This window comes from Amia ocellicauda, chromosome 5 (genome assembly GCF_036373705.1).
Source record: "Amia ocellicauda isolate fAmiCal2 chromosome 5, fAmiCal2.hap1, whole genome shotgun sequence".
In the NCBI taxonomy this organism is placed as follows: domain Eukaryota; kingdom Metazoa; phylum Chordata; class Actinopteri; order Amiiformes; family Amiidae; genus Amia; species Amia ocellicauda.
In genome coordinates, this window is record NC_089854.1 from 19,698,370 (window position 1) to 19,715,857 (window position 17,488).

General features: G+C 49.2%; 2 protein-coding genes across 2 annotated transcripts; both read right to left on the reverse strand.

Moving 5' to 3' along the window:
* Positions 1-9,009: 9,009 nt before the first annotated feature.
* On the reverse strand, positions 9,010-13,587 carry mcrip1 (MAPK regulated corepressor interacting protein 1). Its single transcript, XM_066704155.1, has 5 exons — positions 13,468-13,587; positions 11,170-11,293; positions 10,938-11,056; positions 10,742-10,846; positions 9,010-10,584 (listed from the first exon to the last, which is right to left on the reverse strand). The coding sequence occupies exons 2-5, from the start codon at positions 11,175-11,177 to the stop codon at positions 10,520-10,522; spliced, it is 297 nt and encodes a 98-aa protein (XP_066560252.1). The 5' UTR covers positions 11,178-11,293; positions 13,468-13,587; the 3' UTR covers positions 9,010-10,519.
* Positions 13,588-14,356: 769 nt separating this feature from the next.
* Positions 14,357-16,428, reverse strand: ppp1r27a (protein phosphatase 1, regulatory subunit 27a). Its single transcript, XM_066704164.1, has 3 exons — positions 15,962-16,428; positions 15,380-15,530; positions 14,357-15,232 (listed from the first exon to the last, which is right to left on the reverse strand). Exons 1-3 carry the CDS (start codon positions 16,143-16,145, stop codon positions 15,109-15,111), a joined length of 459 nt encoding a protein of 152 aa, XP_066560261.1. The 5' UTR covers positions 16,146-16,428; the 3' UTR covers positions 14,357-15,108.
* Between the last annotated feature and the right edge of the window lie 1,060 nt (positions 16,429-17,488).

Consider the following 17,488-nt stretch of genomic DNA (forward strand, 5'->3'; position numbering starts at 1 on the left):
TTATGACCACCATGTACCCATCCTCTGATGGCTACTTCCAGCAGGATAATGCACCATGTCACAAAGGTCGAATCATTTCAAATTGGTTTCTTGAACATGACAAAGAGTTCACTGTACAAAACTGGCCCCCACAGTCACCAGTCACTCAACCCAATAGAGCCTCTTTGGGATGTGGTGGAACGGGAGCTTCGTGCCCTGGATGTGCATCCCACAAATCTCCATCAACTGCAAGATGCTATCCTATCAATATGGGCCAACATTTCTAAAGAATGCTTTCAGCACCTTGTTGAATCAATGCCACATAGAATTAAGGCAGTTCTGAAGGCGAAAGGGGGTCAAACACAGTATTAGTATGGTGTTCCTAATAATCCTTTAGGTGAGTGTATAATCCATTTCCACCCTCAGAAATGGATAATTACCATAATTAAATGTATAAATGACCAGTGTGCTATTTCTAAGTGTTCTGGAGTGTTTCTCCAGTGTGATGTATTCAGATATGTATTTCCTGTGTGACAGGGCTCACCTGGCATGATCAGAGACCTGTCAGACGCTACAGTCCACTGGCGATGCAGTTCTAGATGCCATTATTATCCCAGGCTCAACGGGTCTGTAATTTACTGCAGCGCCACTGTGATTCAGTGTGGCACTGCTCTGCGCTCTACCTGATCTCCACTGCGTCTCTGATTGCCATATTGTGTATCGTGGTAGTGTAGGTGTTATTCAGTAGTAATATCGATCTGTAACACAGGACTAATGGGCTATGGTGTCCGTCCCTCTGTTTTTCATGCAGAAGTTAAAGGGTTCTTTGATGAGTGTATTAAAGCAGTAATTAAGCACCAGTTTTAATCTATAATGTGATACACTGTGGGTGCAATTATACAGCAGCATCGATCCAATAACGCTTTGAGTTGTGTTGACAGCACTGCGGTGTATAATGTATTCTGCCTCAGTACAGATGAGATTTGGCCACATAAAACAAAGTTGTACAGCCATCATGCAGCAGTGATATTGGCCTATAATTTATTGACCGTAGCAGCCTGGATCGCAGTGAAAGTGGGGTGTATCGCTGGAGCGGTAATTCATCAGCAGCTCTAACATCCCGTAGTACATCATGGATGGTAAAGCTTGATTAAACACTTGTACTGCTTTATAACTGTTCATGCTCTCTGGTGACTGTCGCTGTTTCCCCCCTCAGGTGTGGCGCTGTGGCTGAGCAGCAGGAGTCCAAGTGCCGCCCGTCACACGAGGAGCTGCTGTGCTGCAAATCCTGTGCTGCTGGGAGGACAGCACAGAGCCCGAAGAGGAGAGGAGAGGAGAGCGGCAGAGGGGAGAGCAGAGAAGGGAGAGAGGAGGAGAGGAGAGTGTGAAAGGGAGAGAGGGGTGTGGGGAGAGAGGAGAGGCGAGATTGTAACATTAACAAGGACAGGAGGAAGGGAATGCCAGTGGGTGCAGCTCAGATGGGGCTTTGCAACCCTGTAAAAGGAAGACAATGAGATGCCTTTGTTGACCGATGCCATCATCCCTGTCTGTCTGCGCTGCGTACGATATGCTACTGAGCCCAGAGAGAGAGGCAGGACCTGTAAACATCAGGGAAGGTATAAACAAACATCTCTTCACAGCCATATAGATGGATATACCGTCTACAGTTGATTCAGCTAATGCTATCCAGTGCTAGTGCTCTACTGCCACACACTGGCTGTCTGCAGGAAGTGCAACCCCCCCCCCCCCCACCCTCTCTCTCTCATAATCGCTCCAGTGCAGAGACACACAGTCAACAGAAGGACTCTGCAGGATAGAGGGGCTCAGGGTGCCAGCTGGGAAAATAAGATCAAAGAAGTGCCTTCCACACAGTGTGTTAATTAATTGCTGTAATTAGGATTTGATAAAAGCAGAATAAACAAATGAGCTCATCAGAGGAGACGGTGTCTCCCAAAACACGGGCACGTCTGGCTGTAAATCAGTGCCATCTAATTGCAGTGTCAACCTGAGCCATTGAAACAGGCTGTTATGACCCTTGTTAGCACACAAGAAAACATCCCACTGTGGACATCATTAAACCGAGCGGAGAGAGATGGAGTGGTGAATTGCTCTTAGAGAGACAGAGAGAGAGAATGGGTGGGTATCTCTTTGCTTTTTAAATGTCAGCAGCAGCATCAGGCTTTTTTGTTGCTGAAACTTGCATCTGTGGAAAAGAAACACTCTGCAGAAGAAACAGGTGTGCAAAGAAAGACAAAGTCCTCTGCGTCTCGATTATTTCAACACCGGGACTGATCACAGATGGCGGGGCATGACCCTGCTGGGGGCTGGAGAAAAGAGCGGGAAAGAGGAGAAACCATTTTTGCAGTTTTTCTCGTTTGCTAAGTTAGTGTGAAAGAAACTGGTCCACATGACCAACACCATGAGCAGATGAGCAGAACAGTACACATTCTTGCCAAACAGTTAGTCATTTATGGTTGCTTTCACACGAAATGCAAATGCCAAACACATTTGTACAAAACAGTAAACACAACTCTCTACATAAGACACAAAGATTAATTGTGTAAGTCTTGTCAAACATTTGTTCACAGTTAATAACACATACTCCCACAAGTGTGAATCTCTACTGCACATGCCAATCCTCATTGCTCAATTGTTCAATCAGCAATCAGTCCATAATCACATATAACAGTGAGTTGGTGTTGGTTTGACATACAAAGACAAAAGAGAGAAAGAGGGGCACCACAACCACAAGCCCGTAGAGGAAGAGGGGTGCGTCTGAGCGGTAGCACAGCAGCTCAAAGGGGAAGACACAGAATAGATATTTCCAATGACATATATGTGCCACTGTCATTGATCGTGTGATAAACCATGGCCTTTCAATGCGAGAGGCTGGTAGAGGGTGCAGCCCAACCTAAGCAGGTCAACTGTGGCATCAAAGTATTCAGAAATGGGAATAGTGACCATAGATTACTTCACTGTATTACAGTACTATACGATATACATGTAAGGCATTTTCTGTCATCTTCCTTGACCATTTAATTATATTCATTTATAGCGCAGAAAGACAACCCCGCTCTGGTGGCCAAGAAAGAGTCCTCAACACTGAACAGCAGGCTGCCATTGTAGATACAGTGTCTTCAAACAACTCAGTATGTTCGAGGGAGATCCGGACTACAAATATACAAGAATATCAAATATTTCAGAATGTACAGTGTCAGTCTGGCAACTACTGGCCAGGTCTTGAATCGACACCAACTAAGGATGAAACAGCTGTACAGGTACCTTTGACAGGAACAGTTACAGAGTGAAGGAGATTAGATTCCAGTCTGTACAGATCAGGGCTCATCACAGTAATGCATTTCCTTACAATATTTAGTTCAGACAGTTGCAATGGCTACCCGTGTTCATTTTGTGTTTCTCTTGAGGCAAATGTGTTGCCACATGTATTCATATACGTGGGTGAAGTGGGATTCAATTTGCCCAGAGTGAGCAGACGTGGGAGGATCTCATCGGTCACAGAGCCACAGTCAGTGTTCAGGCCAGAGAGGTGGGAACATTTCCATGTGTGCAGAATCTCAAGACAAGGTGCTCTTTACTGTTGGCCCATACAGTACAGCACACCTAACTGCATTCCCGACCTCGTGTATAATAGAATTGTACACCCTGAAGAGAGAGAGCTGGTGAGGCCCGATATGCCAAACTTTGAAACAATTACATAGAGGTTTTTTTGGTCGTAATCAGCTTGGTCCTGAGTATCTACAGAGGACTTGAGATATTTACTATAAAGTATTTCCAGCTTCATTCGATGTATCAAGAACATTACTGTAACAGAATATAGTAAAATCTTTCGTCAAAGTATTTTTTGCTGTTGAGTGAAATTGTTTCTACTTTGGTTTTGATATGAGTCACTCAGAGAACATGAGTCCAGCTCATGCTGGGGTGAAATGTCTACTAACCATTTATGCTTTATTTTACAAACAAGCAGAAGAAGACAAAGAGAGCATGTACAGGGTTGACCATGTCATATTGATGCTCATAATTATTGTTTATTTTGCCATTGTGAAATGACTGGTGGAAATTATACTGTTTTGATGGACTGATTTGATTTTGGGACGTGTATTTGCTGTTGTGAGAGTCTGAGTGCATTTTGCAAAGGATTGGTGTCATTTTGGCCAAACTTGTTTCAGTTTGGGGCTGTGTGTTAATTGTGTTGAAAAAGTTAATTCTGTTTGGTGAAATGTGCTCAAGCAATCAAGAAAAACTGTAAAACAATCAGACTCGTCTCACTTGATGGTTTATATACCCATCTTACATCAAAATGCATCTGATTGTGTCGCACTTCAAATGTTTTACCATATAGCTGTAATAATACATGGATAATATATATGGGCCACATGTTTGTAAAGTGATCGTCCCCACAGATCTTGGGATGCCCCCAACCCCGGTCCTGGAGGAGCCCCTACCCTGCTGGATTTTATTCCAATTACTTAATTGAACCTTTAATTGATCTAATAATTCACCAAATCAGAGCCTTTTAATTAGCAGTAAGTGTTTTAAGTGAAGTATAGAATTGTATAAAGAACTTCTTAAAGAATCAACTCTTTTATTGCACAATTTAAATGGTCAATTCTAAGCAGATTGTTACTTCATTTAAGGTTGAATTAAGTAATTGAGACCTCAGTTGTAACAAAACCAGCAGGGTTGGGAACCACTGATCTACAAGAGGTCTGTGTGAGGGAGTGAGAGGGAGGGGGGTGGAGGGGAGTGTGTTATTATGAGCAGGGGATAAAAATACCATTGCCAAGGGAGCGTGTCACTGTGGCATGTGGAATGCGCTCGGCCGCTGTGAGGGCCAGGCCGTGAGAACTGTAAGCCGCAGTGCCGCTTCTCTTTCCCTTGTCCAGCACAGCGCTGGCCCACCACACCCCCGACCCCATGGTCACCGCCATGCATACTAACCATATCCCTGTCCAGCCCCTCACGATAAGGTACAGATTCATGCTAGGGCACCCTGGTCCTGTAGGGCCACAGGCAGCTGGGTGTCATCGGTCACCTGGACAATTGGTCAGTAGTCATGGAAAGGATACTGCTGTGAACTTTTACAGTTCTTCTAGAAGATTTCCCTCCCGAAACCTGCCGGTTTATCTGGGCTAACGCTATGCACGTTTGCCTTACAAACACGCAGAAAGATGTCTCCTGGATGGCAGTCTGTGTCTCCCCACCTGAGTGTTCATGCACAGAAGAGGCCTGGCCCCTTATGACATCTGCCCCTACAAGGGTTGCCTGGGGAAGGAGACGGAGGCTCATATCTTTAGGGATTGCCCCTCCGCCTGCAGGGTCTGGCTCCTCTTTTCTCCGTTCCTCCACAGGTTTGCCGTTCCTGTGCGGGCGACCGCCCAGCAGATCCTATATGGTCCAGCCAGGGGATTGACATCTTCCACCCTGAGGTGCTGGTGGGGTGTCGTCTGCGCAGTGAAACAGGCCCTGTGTGAGGGACGGAACATCTGTCTAGTCAATAAGCAGGAGCTGGACCCAACTGTCATCGCGCGGAGGGGCATGGTACTTATTAGGGACTACGTCAATCTGGAGGTCCATCAGAAGGGCAAGGAGGAAGCCTTTAAGAACTGGCAGATACAAGATCTGGGGGAGCTCAGGATCCCATGATGGGACCCACCTCCGGGGACGGATATCTCCCCCTGCTGGAGCCCGAGTCCAAGATCTTTTAACCCTTTTATGAATGATTGTTTTTTAAAATTAATTTTAAAAATGAATTTTAACTGTTTTTTAAAGATTTAGTTGTTTTTAAAAGCACTTGTTTTGTTTGGGTTTTTTGGTTAGTTTTGTTCAGTTTTTTTCTTTTGTCAAATACATTGACCGTTTGGATTTAATTTTGAATGCATCAGACTGTTTTGGTTTGTTTTTTATTTTTATCATTTTAATTGTTTTTTGATTTGTCCGGTGCATTTTCAGTTAATTTCAATGTACAGTGAGGGAAAAAAATATTTGATCCCCTGCTGATTTTGTACGTTTGCCCACTGACAAAGAAATGATCAGTCTATAATTTTAATGGTAGGTGTATTTTAACAGTGAGAGACAGAATAACAACAAAAAAATCCAGGAAAACGCATTTCAAAAAAGTTATAAATTGATTTGCATGTTAATGAGGGAAATAAGTATTTGACCCCTTCGACTTAATACTTGGTGGCAAAACCCTTGTTGACAATCACAGAGGTCAGACGTTTCTTGTAGTCGGCCACCAGGTTTGCACACATCTCAGGAGGGATTTTGTCCCACTCCTCTTTGCAGATCCTCTCCAAGTCATTAAGGTTTCGAGGCTGACGTTTGGCAACTCGAACCTTCAGCTCCCTCCACAGATTTTCTATGGGATTAAGGTCTGGAGACTGGCTGGGCCACTCCAGGACCTTAATGTGCTTCTTCTTGAGCCACTCCTTTGTTGCCTTGGCCGTGTGTTTTGGGTCATTGTCATGCTGGAATACCCATCCACGACCCATTTTCAATGCCCTGGCTGAGGGAAGGAGGTTCTCACCCAAGATTTGACGGTACATGGCCCCGTCCATCGTCCCTTTGATGCGGTGCAGTTGTCCTGTCCCCTTAGCAGAAAAACACCCCCAAAGCATAATGTTTCCACCTCCATGTTTGACGGTGGGGATGGTGTTCTTGGGGTCATTCCTCCTCCTCCAAACACGGCGAGTTGAATTGATGCCAAAGAGCTTGATTTTGGTCTCATCTGACCACAACACTTTCACCCAGTTCTCCTCTGAATCATTCAGATGTTCATTGGCAAACTTCAGACGGGCCTGTACATGTGCTTTCTTGAGCAGGGGGACCTTGCGGGTGCTGTAGGATTTCAGTCCTTCACGGCGTAGTGTGTTACCAATTGTTTTCTTGGTGACTATGGTCCCAGCTGCCTTGAGATCATTAACAAGATCCTCCTGTGTAGTTCTGGGCTGATTCCTCACCGTTCTCATGATCATTGAAACTCCACGAGGTGAGATCTTGCATGGAGCCCCAGACCGAGGGATACTGACAGTTATTTTGTGTTTCTTCCATTTGCGAATAATCGCACCAACTGTTGTCACCTTCTCACCAAGCTGGTTGGCGATGGTCTTGTAGCCCATTCCAGCCTTGTGTAGGTCTACAATCTTGTCCCTGACATCCTTGGACAGCTCTTTGGTCTTGGCCATGGTGGAGAGTTTGGAATCTGATTGATTGATTGCTTCTGTGGACAGGTGTCTTTTATACAGGTAACGAGCTGAGATTAGGAGCACTCCCTTTAAGAGATTTTTTTGCTGTTATTCTGTCTGTCACTGTTAAAATACACCTACCATTAAAATTATAGACTGATCATTTCTTTGTCAGTGGGCAAACGTACAAAATCAGCAGGGGATCAAATACTTTTTTCCTTCACTGTATTTGACCATTTTTGTTGGTAGCAGTTTGCTTTAATCACGTTTGTTTTGTTTAAGCACATTTTTATTTGAAGTTCATGTATATTGTTTATGTTAATCACTAAGATTTTAAAAGTTTTAAGTGATTTTAAGAATTGATTTTTATTTTTTTTTAATCATGAGTATTAAAATTTGTTTTGATTGTTTTTTATTGTAATGTAAAATACTTCACCAATAAAACAGTATTTTAGTTCTTCTTATCGTACGAGCATCGGGAAGAGCCTGGATGTGAGGCGACCTAATAATAGTAATAATAATAATAGATTGTATCAGGGGTAGGGGTTGTGTATCAGTGTGCTGCTGAGGACAGGAGGTGGGACATGATGCAACAATCGCTGTTGGTGGATTCCAGACAGGGTATTTATATTTATCGGGTGCAGGTGAGTGACCCGAATCAGAGTTGTCAACTCCCACAATTTCAGTATTAATTCACAATAATTAACCGCATCGGCAAACTTCCCAGGTCTCAGAATAACTCGAGAACACTGTGCCCAGGCCAGATGGCAGAATCCTGTTATTAATGATCCGAGCCCACGATCACACGGCCACAGTAATAAATCAGAGGCAACCCGTGGGACACAGACATGGCCATGAGCTGAGCTAACAATAACCTCACATGGGAAACACGGCTCAGAGCACAGCCTGCCTGTCCACCGGGCCGCGAATCTGCAGTACCAGTCTTTCCCCAAATCCCATGCAAGTACTCATTCATACACACTTGTACACACTTGTACACACTCTGCTCCAGCAACTCACATTGGGCCCTGGAGGAGGAGGGAAAGGAGGTTGAACAAAGGGAAGAGGAAGCAATTAGACAATTAGATCTCCACACAGCTACTTGTCGTGTGGCAGATCAGGGGTCAAAACATGGTGCCTTCTGAACTGAGCCCGTCAACCCGATTCTCTCCCACCGGCACCACACTGCCGCCCTCTAGTGCTCGAACTCCAGGCCTACTGCCCAGAAAGGAGTCTGCTTCATTGAGGAAAGACGGAGAACGAACGAGAGGAAATCATTAAATCAAAAGCTTCTTATTCATATGGGAGTTATAGGTTTGAAGACAGGAAAATAACATCAGGAATTATAAATCAATCACACAACCCCTGCTCTGTGCACCGGCTGCAGCAGGGAAGTGACGCTTCACCACAGCTTCCCGTTCTCTTTGTTGCTTGCAGAGCGTCACGTCTCGGCCGCCCATCAGAAGTTTATATTTTGACTATCTGGGGCCCAGACTGAGCACAGGAGCCTCAACTCTTCCGTAAATCGGCCCTGACCTGCAGGGGGGACACTGTGGTACTGGAGCAGCACTTGGCACATTTGTCGGAATAACAAACAAAAACAAAAACTCTGGGGTATAACAGTAGATCCTGCCAAAGTCCTTTGCCCAGGGCGATGGGTAAAATAATCCACCTCAGCCGGCAAACGATTCAGAAACAACAATCGCCACACTAACACCGATCGAGGGACAGAGTGAGATGGGGGAGATTGGTCTCTCCGCTCGTGCAGGTGAAATTAAGGGCACTGGGGGGTCATTTTCAAACATTAATACAAATAAATCACAAGTAGTCTAAAGAAATCTTTATTTACACAGTACTCTCCCATTACAAACCCCAGTCTCTATCCACGTTGTTTGTGTTGTTGTTGTGTGCAAGTCGTCTCACTTTCAGAAAAAGCAACAGATAACACTGGTTTAAGAGCAGGACGGCCCTCGCACCCAGGGGGCCGTGGGGTCCCTCCTCTGTTCGCCGCAGCCAACCCCTCTCGACACAGCCGTGTAAACCCAACATGGCAGCCCTGACCCCGGCGCTCCCTCTCGCACACAGACAGACACACACACACACACACACACACACACACACACACAGCGCCGTTTGAACGCCCCTCCACCTGCTGTGTCAGGGAGAATTCATTGCAGAATCACATCCGTCTCAACAGTCCAGCTGGGTTTGACTTTTTTCTTCTCGTCTTTGTTGGCTGCGGCTCCATGAGGCTCCAGCTCGGGCGGGGGTCGAGGGCAAGGCGGTGACAGCAGACCCCTGCATCGGCAGCACACGGCTGCTCTCACACGTCCATCTAATTATTGTCATCTTGTTTTTTTGCATAAAATAACCCCGCAGCAAGCTCCTCTTGCCTCCCAGCACTGCTGATCTGACTGCAGGGAGGAAGAGGAGGAGGAGAGGGGCATCCTGGAGAGAGAGATGCCCCTGAGCAACATTCCCTGGAAGACCTTGAAGAGTTTCATCGAAATCTGGGTCGGTGCTGAAGGAAGGGGAGCAGGGTGGACGATGCTGCTGAACTCACAGGGACCGAAGCACAGACCTCACCTCCTCGGGGACGAGCCACGGACGCCGCACACAGCCAGAGGGCGCCACACCATGGGGACGCCAGCTGGGCCCAAGAGGTGGTGCTGTTCCCAAACCCAAAACCAGCCGTGGGACTCCTGACCCAGGCCCAGTAGAGCAGAGGAGCCGGAGAGCACGTGGACCGGGCATCACAGCGAAACAGAGGTTTCTGTCTTCCTGGTTTATTTCCGGTGAGGGAGGGGCTGGGGTGCCGAGCCTGGTGGAGAGGGGGAGGAAGCTGGCAGAGGAAGAGCCAAGCGGTGCCGTGTGGCCAGAGGGGGCGCCGCAGCACACCAACCTGCCTCCTCTCCCCTCTCTTCGTCTGACCTCCCGTCTCTCCACCACTCTCCTCTCCCCTGGTATGGCATGGCTCAGGGCAGCACAGACTGGGTGTCTACGGGTCGAGGGGGATGCTGGCCAGCCGGAGCGGTTCAGACCGGCGCCAGAAGGAGGGGAGGAAGTGGTGGCGGCCCCCGGTGAGAAGCTCGGCCATGGCACCCCGGCTCTTGCACAGTCCGACGCCAGGCCAGCCAGTCCGAGGCCGCTGGGCCTGGAGGGTCGACACGGAGAGGCGATGGCATCTGGGTCTGGGGGGGGGGGGCGGCGGGGGCGGGAAGCAAGAGCTGGCGAGGTGGGGTTTTTTTTTGGAGATGAGAGGAAGCTGATGGACTGACTGATGGGGTGAGGAGGAGGAGAGCTCTCCACAGGGGACGCCACACGGGGGGGTGGTACTAAGACTTCTTGGCGTCCTGTGAGCTGCGGCGCTTCAGGTCACTCAGGTCAACCGGAGTGAACGCTGCCAGAGAGGAGAACAAGCGTCACCACCACAACCGCGCACAACAACGACACTTCCCAGTGTGAGGGCAGTGACGCACACACAACACGCACACCGTGACAAGAGTGACACACACCTCGCACACACAGACACAGTGAGCAGCACTAACAGTACTCACAGTGCAGGCTGGGGTTGGGGTTCTTCTCCACGTACTCTTGGGGCCCCCGGTCATTGCGCTCGCTGCCCTGGGGGGTCTTGATGTCTCTCAGCACACACTGCCAGGCTGAGGGGCGACAGGCAGAGTCAGTACAGTCATTGTGAGTATTATCAGAGTGGGGGCGATTCCTCCTGGACAAGAGTAAGGAGAGACTCACTGTCGTGGATGAAGCGTACGTTCTCCTCATGGGCCGGCGTGAAGAGCTCGCCCACGCTGGGGGGGGACCGGGGGCTGGAGGTCCGCTTATAGTTGTGAACGATCCTAGAGGCTGATGAGCTGCAGAGAGAGGGATGGGCAGCGATGAGACGGATTATAAAAGCTCTTCAAAACATTAATTCCTTCATGAGCACACAGATCCCTCCCTCCCTCCCTCCCTCAGCTCCACTGACCTGGTCATTTCTCTCTCTCTCACTCCCTCTCACTCTTCAGTCACCACTCTCTCCCTCTTCCTCTCTCCACCACGCCACGTACGTTTCTGCTCCTGAGTGATGCTCCTCGCCCGGAGAGAGAGCCCTGCACATGGAGACGGTGGGGAGCAACACCAAGAGGTCAGGGGGAGCGTAGTGTGGGTGAGAAAGAGAGGGGTGGGACAGTGGGAGAGAGAGAGAGAGATTTAAACGGAAGCACAGTTATATAAAATACGACCTTTCCACAGGACTGTCCGCTGGTCAAGTACAACACTGTCACAGCAGAACTGAAGGAAAAGGACAGATTGACAGAACCAGCCACATCTACATATATGAGGAAGTTTCAGCCCCATAGAGCTGCTACATCCTGACTCACACACCTCACACACACAACTGTCATACAACTATAATGACATATCAAAGCATGTTGGAGATGACTGTGAGTGTGTGTGTGTGTGTGGTACAGTCCAAACGCTTTAAAATTGGGGGGCATGACGCTGACTTTCCAAACTGTGTAAAGTTAACATTTAGAGAAAAAATACCACATGTGCTGTGGGTCACTGAGACAATACAAGTGATCCACCCTCATCTCCAGTCCCTTACTTGTCTTGTTCTGTTTCTTGCGCAGATTATATGTACACTGAAGAGCGTTAAAACAACTGTGAGACAGTTTAACACACAGACTGGCACTGCAGTCCCTGCACCCGGCTTGGGCGGCCGGCACAGGGTGGCGGACAGACAAACAGAGATACAGAGAGACAGGGTGAAACAGACAGAGGAAACCACTGGCTCCGATCGACACTTTCTAAAATGGGTCCCCTCTCACAACACCAGGACGTCCCGTGTAACACATTCACGCACTTACAGCGATACATACACATCCACGGGCCAGCCAAACAAACACACACATCCATGGGCCGGTCACACACACACACAGAAACACACACACACACTTCCACGGGCCGGCCAACCACACACACACCCATCCATCCATCCAACAACGGGCCAGCCACACACTTCCATGGGCCACACACACACACACACACACACACACACACACACACACACACACACGGGCCAGGCAGCCACACAAACACACACACGGGCCGGCCAGCCAGCCACAGCCACACACACACACACACACACACACACACGGGCCAGCCAGCCAGCCAGCCACACACACACACACACACACACACGGGCCAGCCAGCCAGCCAGCCACACACACACACACACACACACACACACACACACGGGCCAGCCAGCCAGCCAGCCACACACACACACACACACACACACACACACACACACACACACACACACGGGCCAGCCAGCCAGCCAGCCAGCCACACACACACACACACACACACACACACACACACACACGGGCCAGCCAGCCAGCCAGCCACACACACACACACACACACACACACGGGCCAGCCAGCCAGCCAGCCACACACACACACACACACACACACGGGCCAGCCAGCCAGCCAGCCACACACACACACACACACACACACGGGCCAGCCAGCCAGCCAGCCACACACACACACACACACACACACACACACACACACACACACACGGGCCAGCCAGCCAGCCAGCCACACACACACACACACACACACACGGGCCAGCCAGCCAGCCAGCCACACACACACACACACACACACACGGGCCAGCCAGCCAGCCACACACACACACACACACACACACACACACACACACACACACACACGGGCCAGCCAGCCAGCCACACACACACACACACACACACACACACACACACACACACACACGGGCCAGCCAGCCAGCCAGCCACACACACACACACACACACACACACACACACACACACACACTGAACCGCATCCTCGCACAGACGTCACTGACGCTCACAGCCCCATCGTGGTCTGATCTCGGGGCATCGCGCTCATTGTATGCCCCGGACTACAACAATCAAACACAACACAGCACAACACACCACAACAATCAAACACAACACAGCACAACACACCACAACAATCAAACACAACACAGCACAACACACCACAACAATCAAACAACACAGCACAACACACCACAACAATCAAACACAACACAACACAACACACCACAACAATCAAACACAACACAGCACAGCACAGCACAACGCAACACCGAGTCGAGCGCAACTTTCTCTCCTCCAGCCCGGCGGGTCGAGAGGGTCCCGCGCCGGGGGTCGCGGGCTGGAGAGCGCCAGCGCTGTGTTTGGGGTCGTTTTATTTTCCCACAAACCTGTTTCGTTCTCTTTCTTCTCTTCTTTCTTTTCTTTCTCTTTCTCGTCGCTCTCGCTGCAGCTCGAGGCCTCCGCCGGCCGTGACGTTGCCAATGCCAACCAACCTCTTCCGGGAAGGCCGGGCGGAAGCCGCGCTCGACTGTGTGCGAGTGTCCGTCTGCGGGGGCTGCCGATAAAGTTTGGTTTGAGAGCGGCCTTGGCTGGGCGATACCATGAGCGGCCGACAGGGGGTGGCAGGACTGCGTTCTGTACACAGTCTCATACTTACACGTTTATCTGCAGTTGTAATGAAACATTTGCACAGCCTTCTTTTGAAACAGTATGATTCATTTAAATAGTATACATTAAAACTGTACTTATTTTCAATTAAACTACTTAAAATGATCAATTAATCTGAACTTCTTTTCAGAGCACTAGAGAAACTAGAGAAAAGTTTAACCTAAAGTTTACATCCAACAGCAATGGAGCATTACAGAGTAGAGTCTGTGCTCCTGTCTTAATGGTGTCATCTTTCTAGTTAATGCATGTGGGAATTAGTGTGTGCGCTTTAACAATTGGCTCAGGCAAGGTTTGCGACCATATACATGACCCATAATACACTGGGTGTGTGGAGGTGTGAACCATGAAGTTGTTTGGAACATCGATTGTCTTCGACAGCTGTCTGGTCCGAAGGTCCCTCCCACTACCCCCCCAAAGACCATTAATATTATATCAGAATTGATATGTGACTTAATGTTGTTCTCTGCAAGGTGGGATGAATGGTTTTGTTTTTGTTATTTTTTTGTTCTTTGTGGAAAGGTAAATTTGTAAACGAACACAAGCTGCATTTCTGTCATATGGTAATAATCATCTTCATAATAATAATAGTAATAATAATAATAATAATAATAATAATAATAAAAACTTTATTTAAGTAACCATAGGGTAAGACTGGTAGCAGTTCAGGCAAGTGCCGTACACAGGTAGCATAGTCAGTAAGAGTGCAGGGTGTGTATGGTGTATATTCAAGTGTGTATAGTGTGTGTATCATGTTAAGTGTGTATACAGTGTGTATACCATGTGCACAGTGTGTGTATTACATGCAGTATGCCACTAGTGCTGAGTGGATTAAGCAGTGAGAGCTGGAGCCACGAAGCGTCTGTGGATTCGGTTCAGTCACAGCTGCCCACAACCGCAGTTTGGCAGGGTGGTCATGGCAGCGCCTCGGGACTGTCTCCCTGCAGTGACAGCCGTGTCAGTTCAGCAGAAACGGGCTTTTACACTCAGCCACACTGAGCAGCACCTCAGCACGGCAACACTCGACCACACTCCTTTAAAAGTCACACAGAATGTCTGGTATAAAAATAAAAAGCACTCAACAGTATTTCGGTTGTTTTTGTTTTTGCTGTGCGGCTGAGATCAGCCAGTAAGAAGCACATGCCGCGACTGGCGGCCGAACCAGCCCTTCACAGAGCAGTTTCAGGTGTCCCGCCTCTCCCCCATGGCAACCAATGGGAGACGGCCAACCCACCCCCGCTTTCAGCCTCCAGTGGGGTGCAGGGTGGGAGGGCACTGTGAAAGGACGAACAATCTGTAGCATCCCGTCACGGTGGCAAAAGAAGGCTGATAAGGAGCAGACAAGCCCAATCAGAGCAAGCAGTTCAGGCCACGCCCACAGCTTTGAAGAGGGTGACCAGCTCCTTGCAGTCGGGGTCAATGAGGTCAGATGGTGTCTCGCCTTCCTCGTTCACTGCCTCCATGCTGGCGCCCAGAGAGAGCAGGTACCTGTAGGCAGGACAGAGACAACAATGGTCACTACAGCTCACAGCCACTGTCCACTCTAACACACACACAGCACCGGTCACTACAGCTCACAGCCTCTGTCCACTTTAATACAGGACCGGTCACTACAGCTCACTATTCGTGTCTCACCGGGCGATGTGTGGGTATCCGTCGCTGCAGGCCATGTGTAGGGGTGTCCAGCCATCCTCGTCCCTCTGGTGGATGTCGGCACCGTACTTCACCAGCAGCTTCACGCATTCCAGGTTCCCTGTCAGCACCGCCTCGTGCAGCGCCGCCATGCCTGCAGGACACACAACATCAGGGACATGCCATGCCTGCAGGACACACAGCATCAGGGACACAATGCCTGCAAGACACACAGCTTCAGGGACAATCAGCGTCAGGGACACGCCATGCCTATGAGACACACAGTGACAGGGACAATGCCCTGAGATGCCCAAAACTATGCTATAGACTCTTACAGTCTGCCTCGCTGGAGTTGGCTGCCAGAGCCGTATGAACTGGTGTCCGTACTCTGAACACTCAACAAATGCTTACTAGAGACACTATAGGTATTGTATCCCATCGTCAGAGACACACCCCAAGGACACAAGGACACAGAGACACAGCACTGAGACACTGAGACACTGAGAAGAGTGAGAGGGGCTGGAAGATAGGGACACTCAAACTCACTCTCACAATCCCCAGTCACAGAGGAAGAGCCCTGCTCACCAGAGTGGTAGATGGTGTCCAGCCGAACCTTCCTGGCCCGGATGAAGCGGCCCACCTGCTCCAGGTCGCCCTGTCGGATGTGGTCCTGGAACACAACATCATTGGGGAAGTGTACGGTCCTCACAGGCTTGACCGGCAACGACCGGCTGTACCGCGACACCGGACACTGGTAATGATATTTCATCCCGATAAACGAGATATTGGGGACGGTTGGCCCACTCCAAAGAGACCCAATCAGACAACTGTAATCCTTCCTGCCCCACTCCGGGCTGCTCTGCCTCCTCACGGGTAAATCCAGAACACAAGTGAGAGTGCAAGCCTTCGAGCCTCAGTATCGCCTCTCTCCCACTCTCTTGTAATTGTGTTTAATTCTGGTTCCTGCTCTTCTTCTTTGAAAAAAGTCCTTCCCGAAGTTGCTCTGTCCAATGTCTCTGTCCTCTCTCTGTCTGTTGAAGTGTCTACGGTCCTTGTCTGTTTTCTGCCAACCAGTGGGGAGGCAGGGTCCCTATATAGCTTCTGTGGGGCTATTTTGGGGGCTGTCACAGATCAAGTGACCTAGGCTGCCCGCACAGTGGCCAGGGTCCGGCCCCTCCCCCCACATCTCCCCTTACTGCAGCAATCCCCCCCGGGGCAGCTCAGCTCAGCTCCTGGTTTCCTTGCGTTACAGTCGGTCTGTTTAACACAAGCCCCCCCATCACAGACAGATCAATTACAGGAGGAGGAGGAGGTTAAGGTCACGTACTGCAGGTTCCAGCGATTGCTGCTTCTATACCTCAAAAGGGAAAAATAAACCATTTCAGACCAGCAACCAGGGGCCACAGAGTCAGCAGGGCAGTCAGTCAGTCAGTGTGTCAGCCGGCCAGTCAGTGTGTCAGTGTATCAGTCAGTGTGTCAGTTTATCAGTCAGTCAGTGTGTCAGTTAGTTAGTCAGTCAGTGTATCAGCCGGTCAGTTGGTGAGTCAGTCTGCTGGTCAATGCCTTGTGCAACACCGAGCAATGGCGGGGCAGCAGGCCCAGGACGGTGAAGTCAGATGTTTATCTGGGACATGATGTTGGAATCCTAGCAGGAAGACATCAACAGCAAAACACACGCTTCCTCTCACGCACACACGTATTTTGTTGCAGCTCAGTAAACACAGACTGGCCTGGCAGCTGCTAGTCACTCTAATAACTCTTGTTTTTAAGCTTGACACATTTTAGAGAAGCTGTTTCTGTCGCAGCCACAGCACGCTGGAGCTGGACTTTTCTAGCAAGACCCTGGCCTAAACTCCCTGGCTCTCTCCCCAGGAGCAGGTCAGTGCCTCTGTTTTGAACATGCTGTTGAACCGGGGGTCCATTCTTCGTACGTGGTTTAATGAAGTCAGACTAAGTTGATTTATCCTGGCTTAAGCTAGCTCGCTAACTGATATCTGGGATTTTCAGTTCTTCCAACACTTATCTTGGATTTAAATAGCTCATTAGCTTAAGTCAGACTTCACTCATCGAGGATAAGCACGCAATCCCAATTGGATACGAGAGGATGCTCAG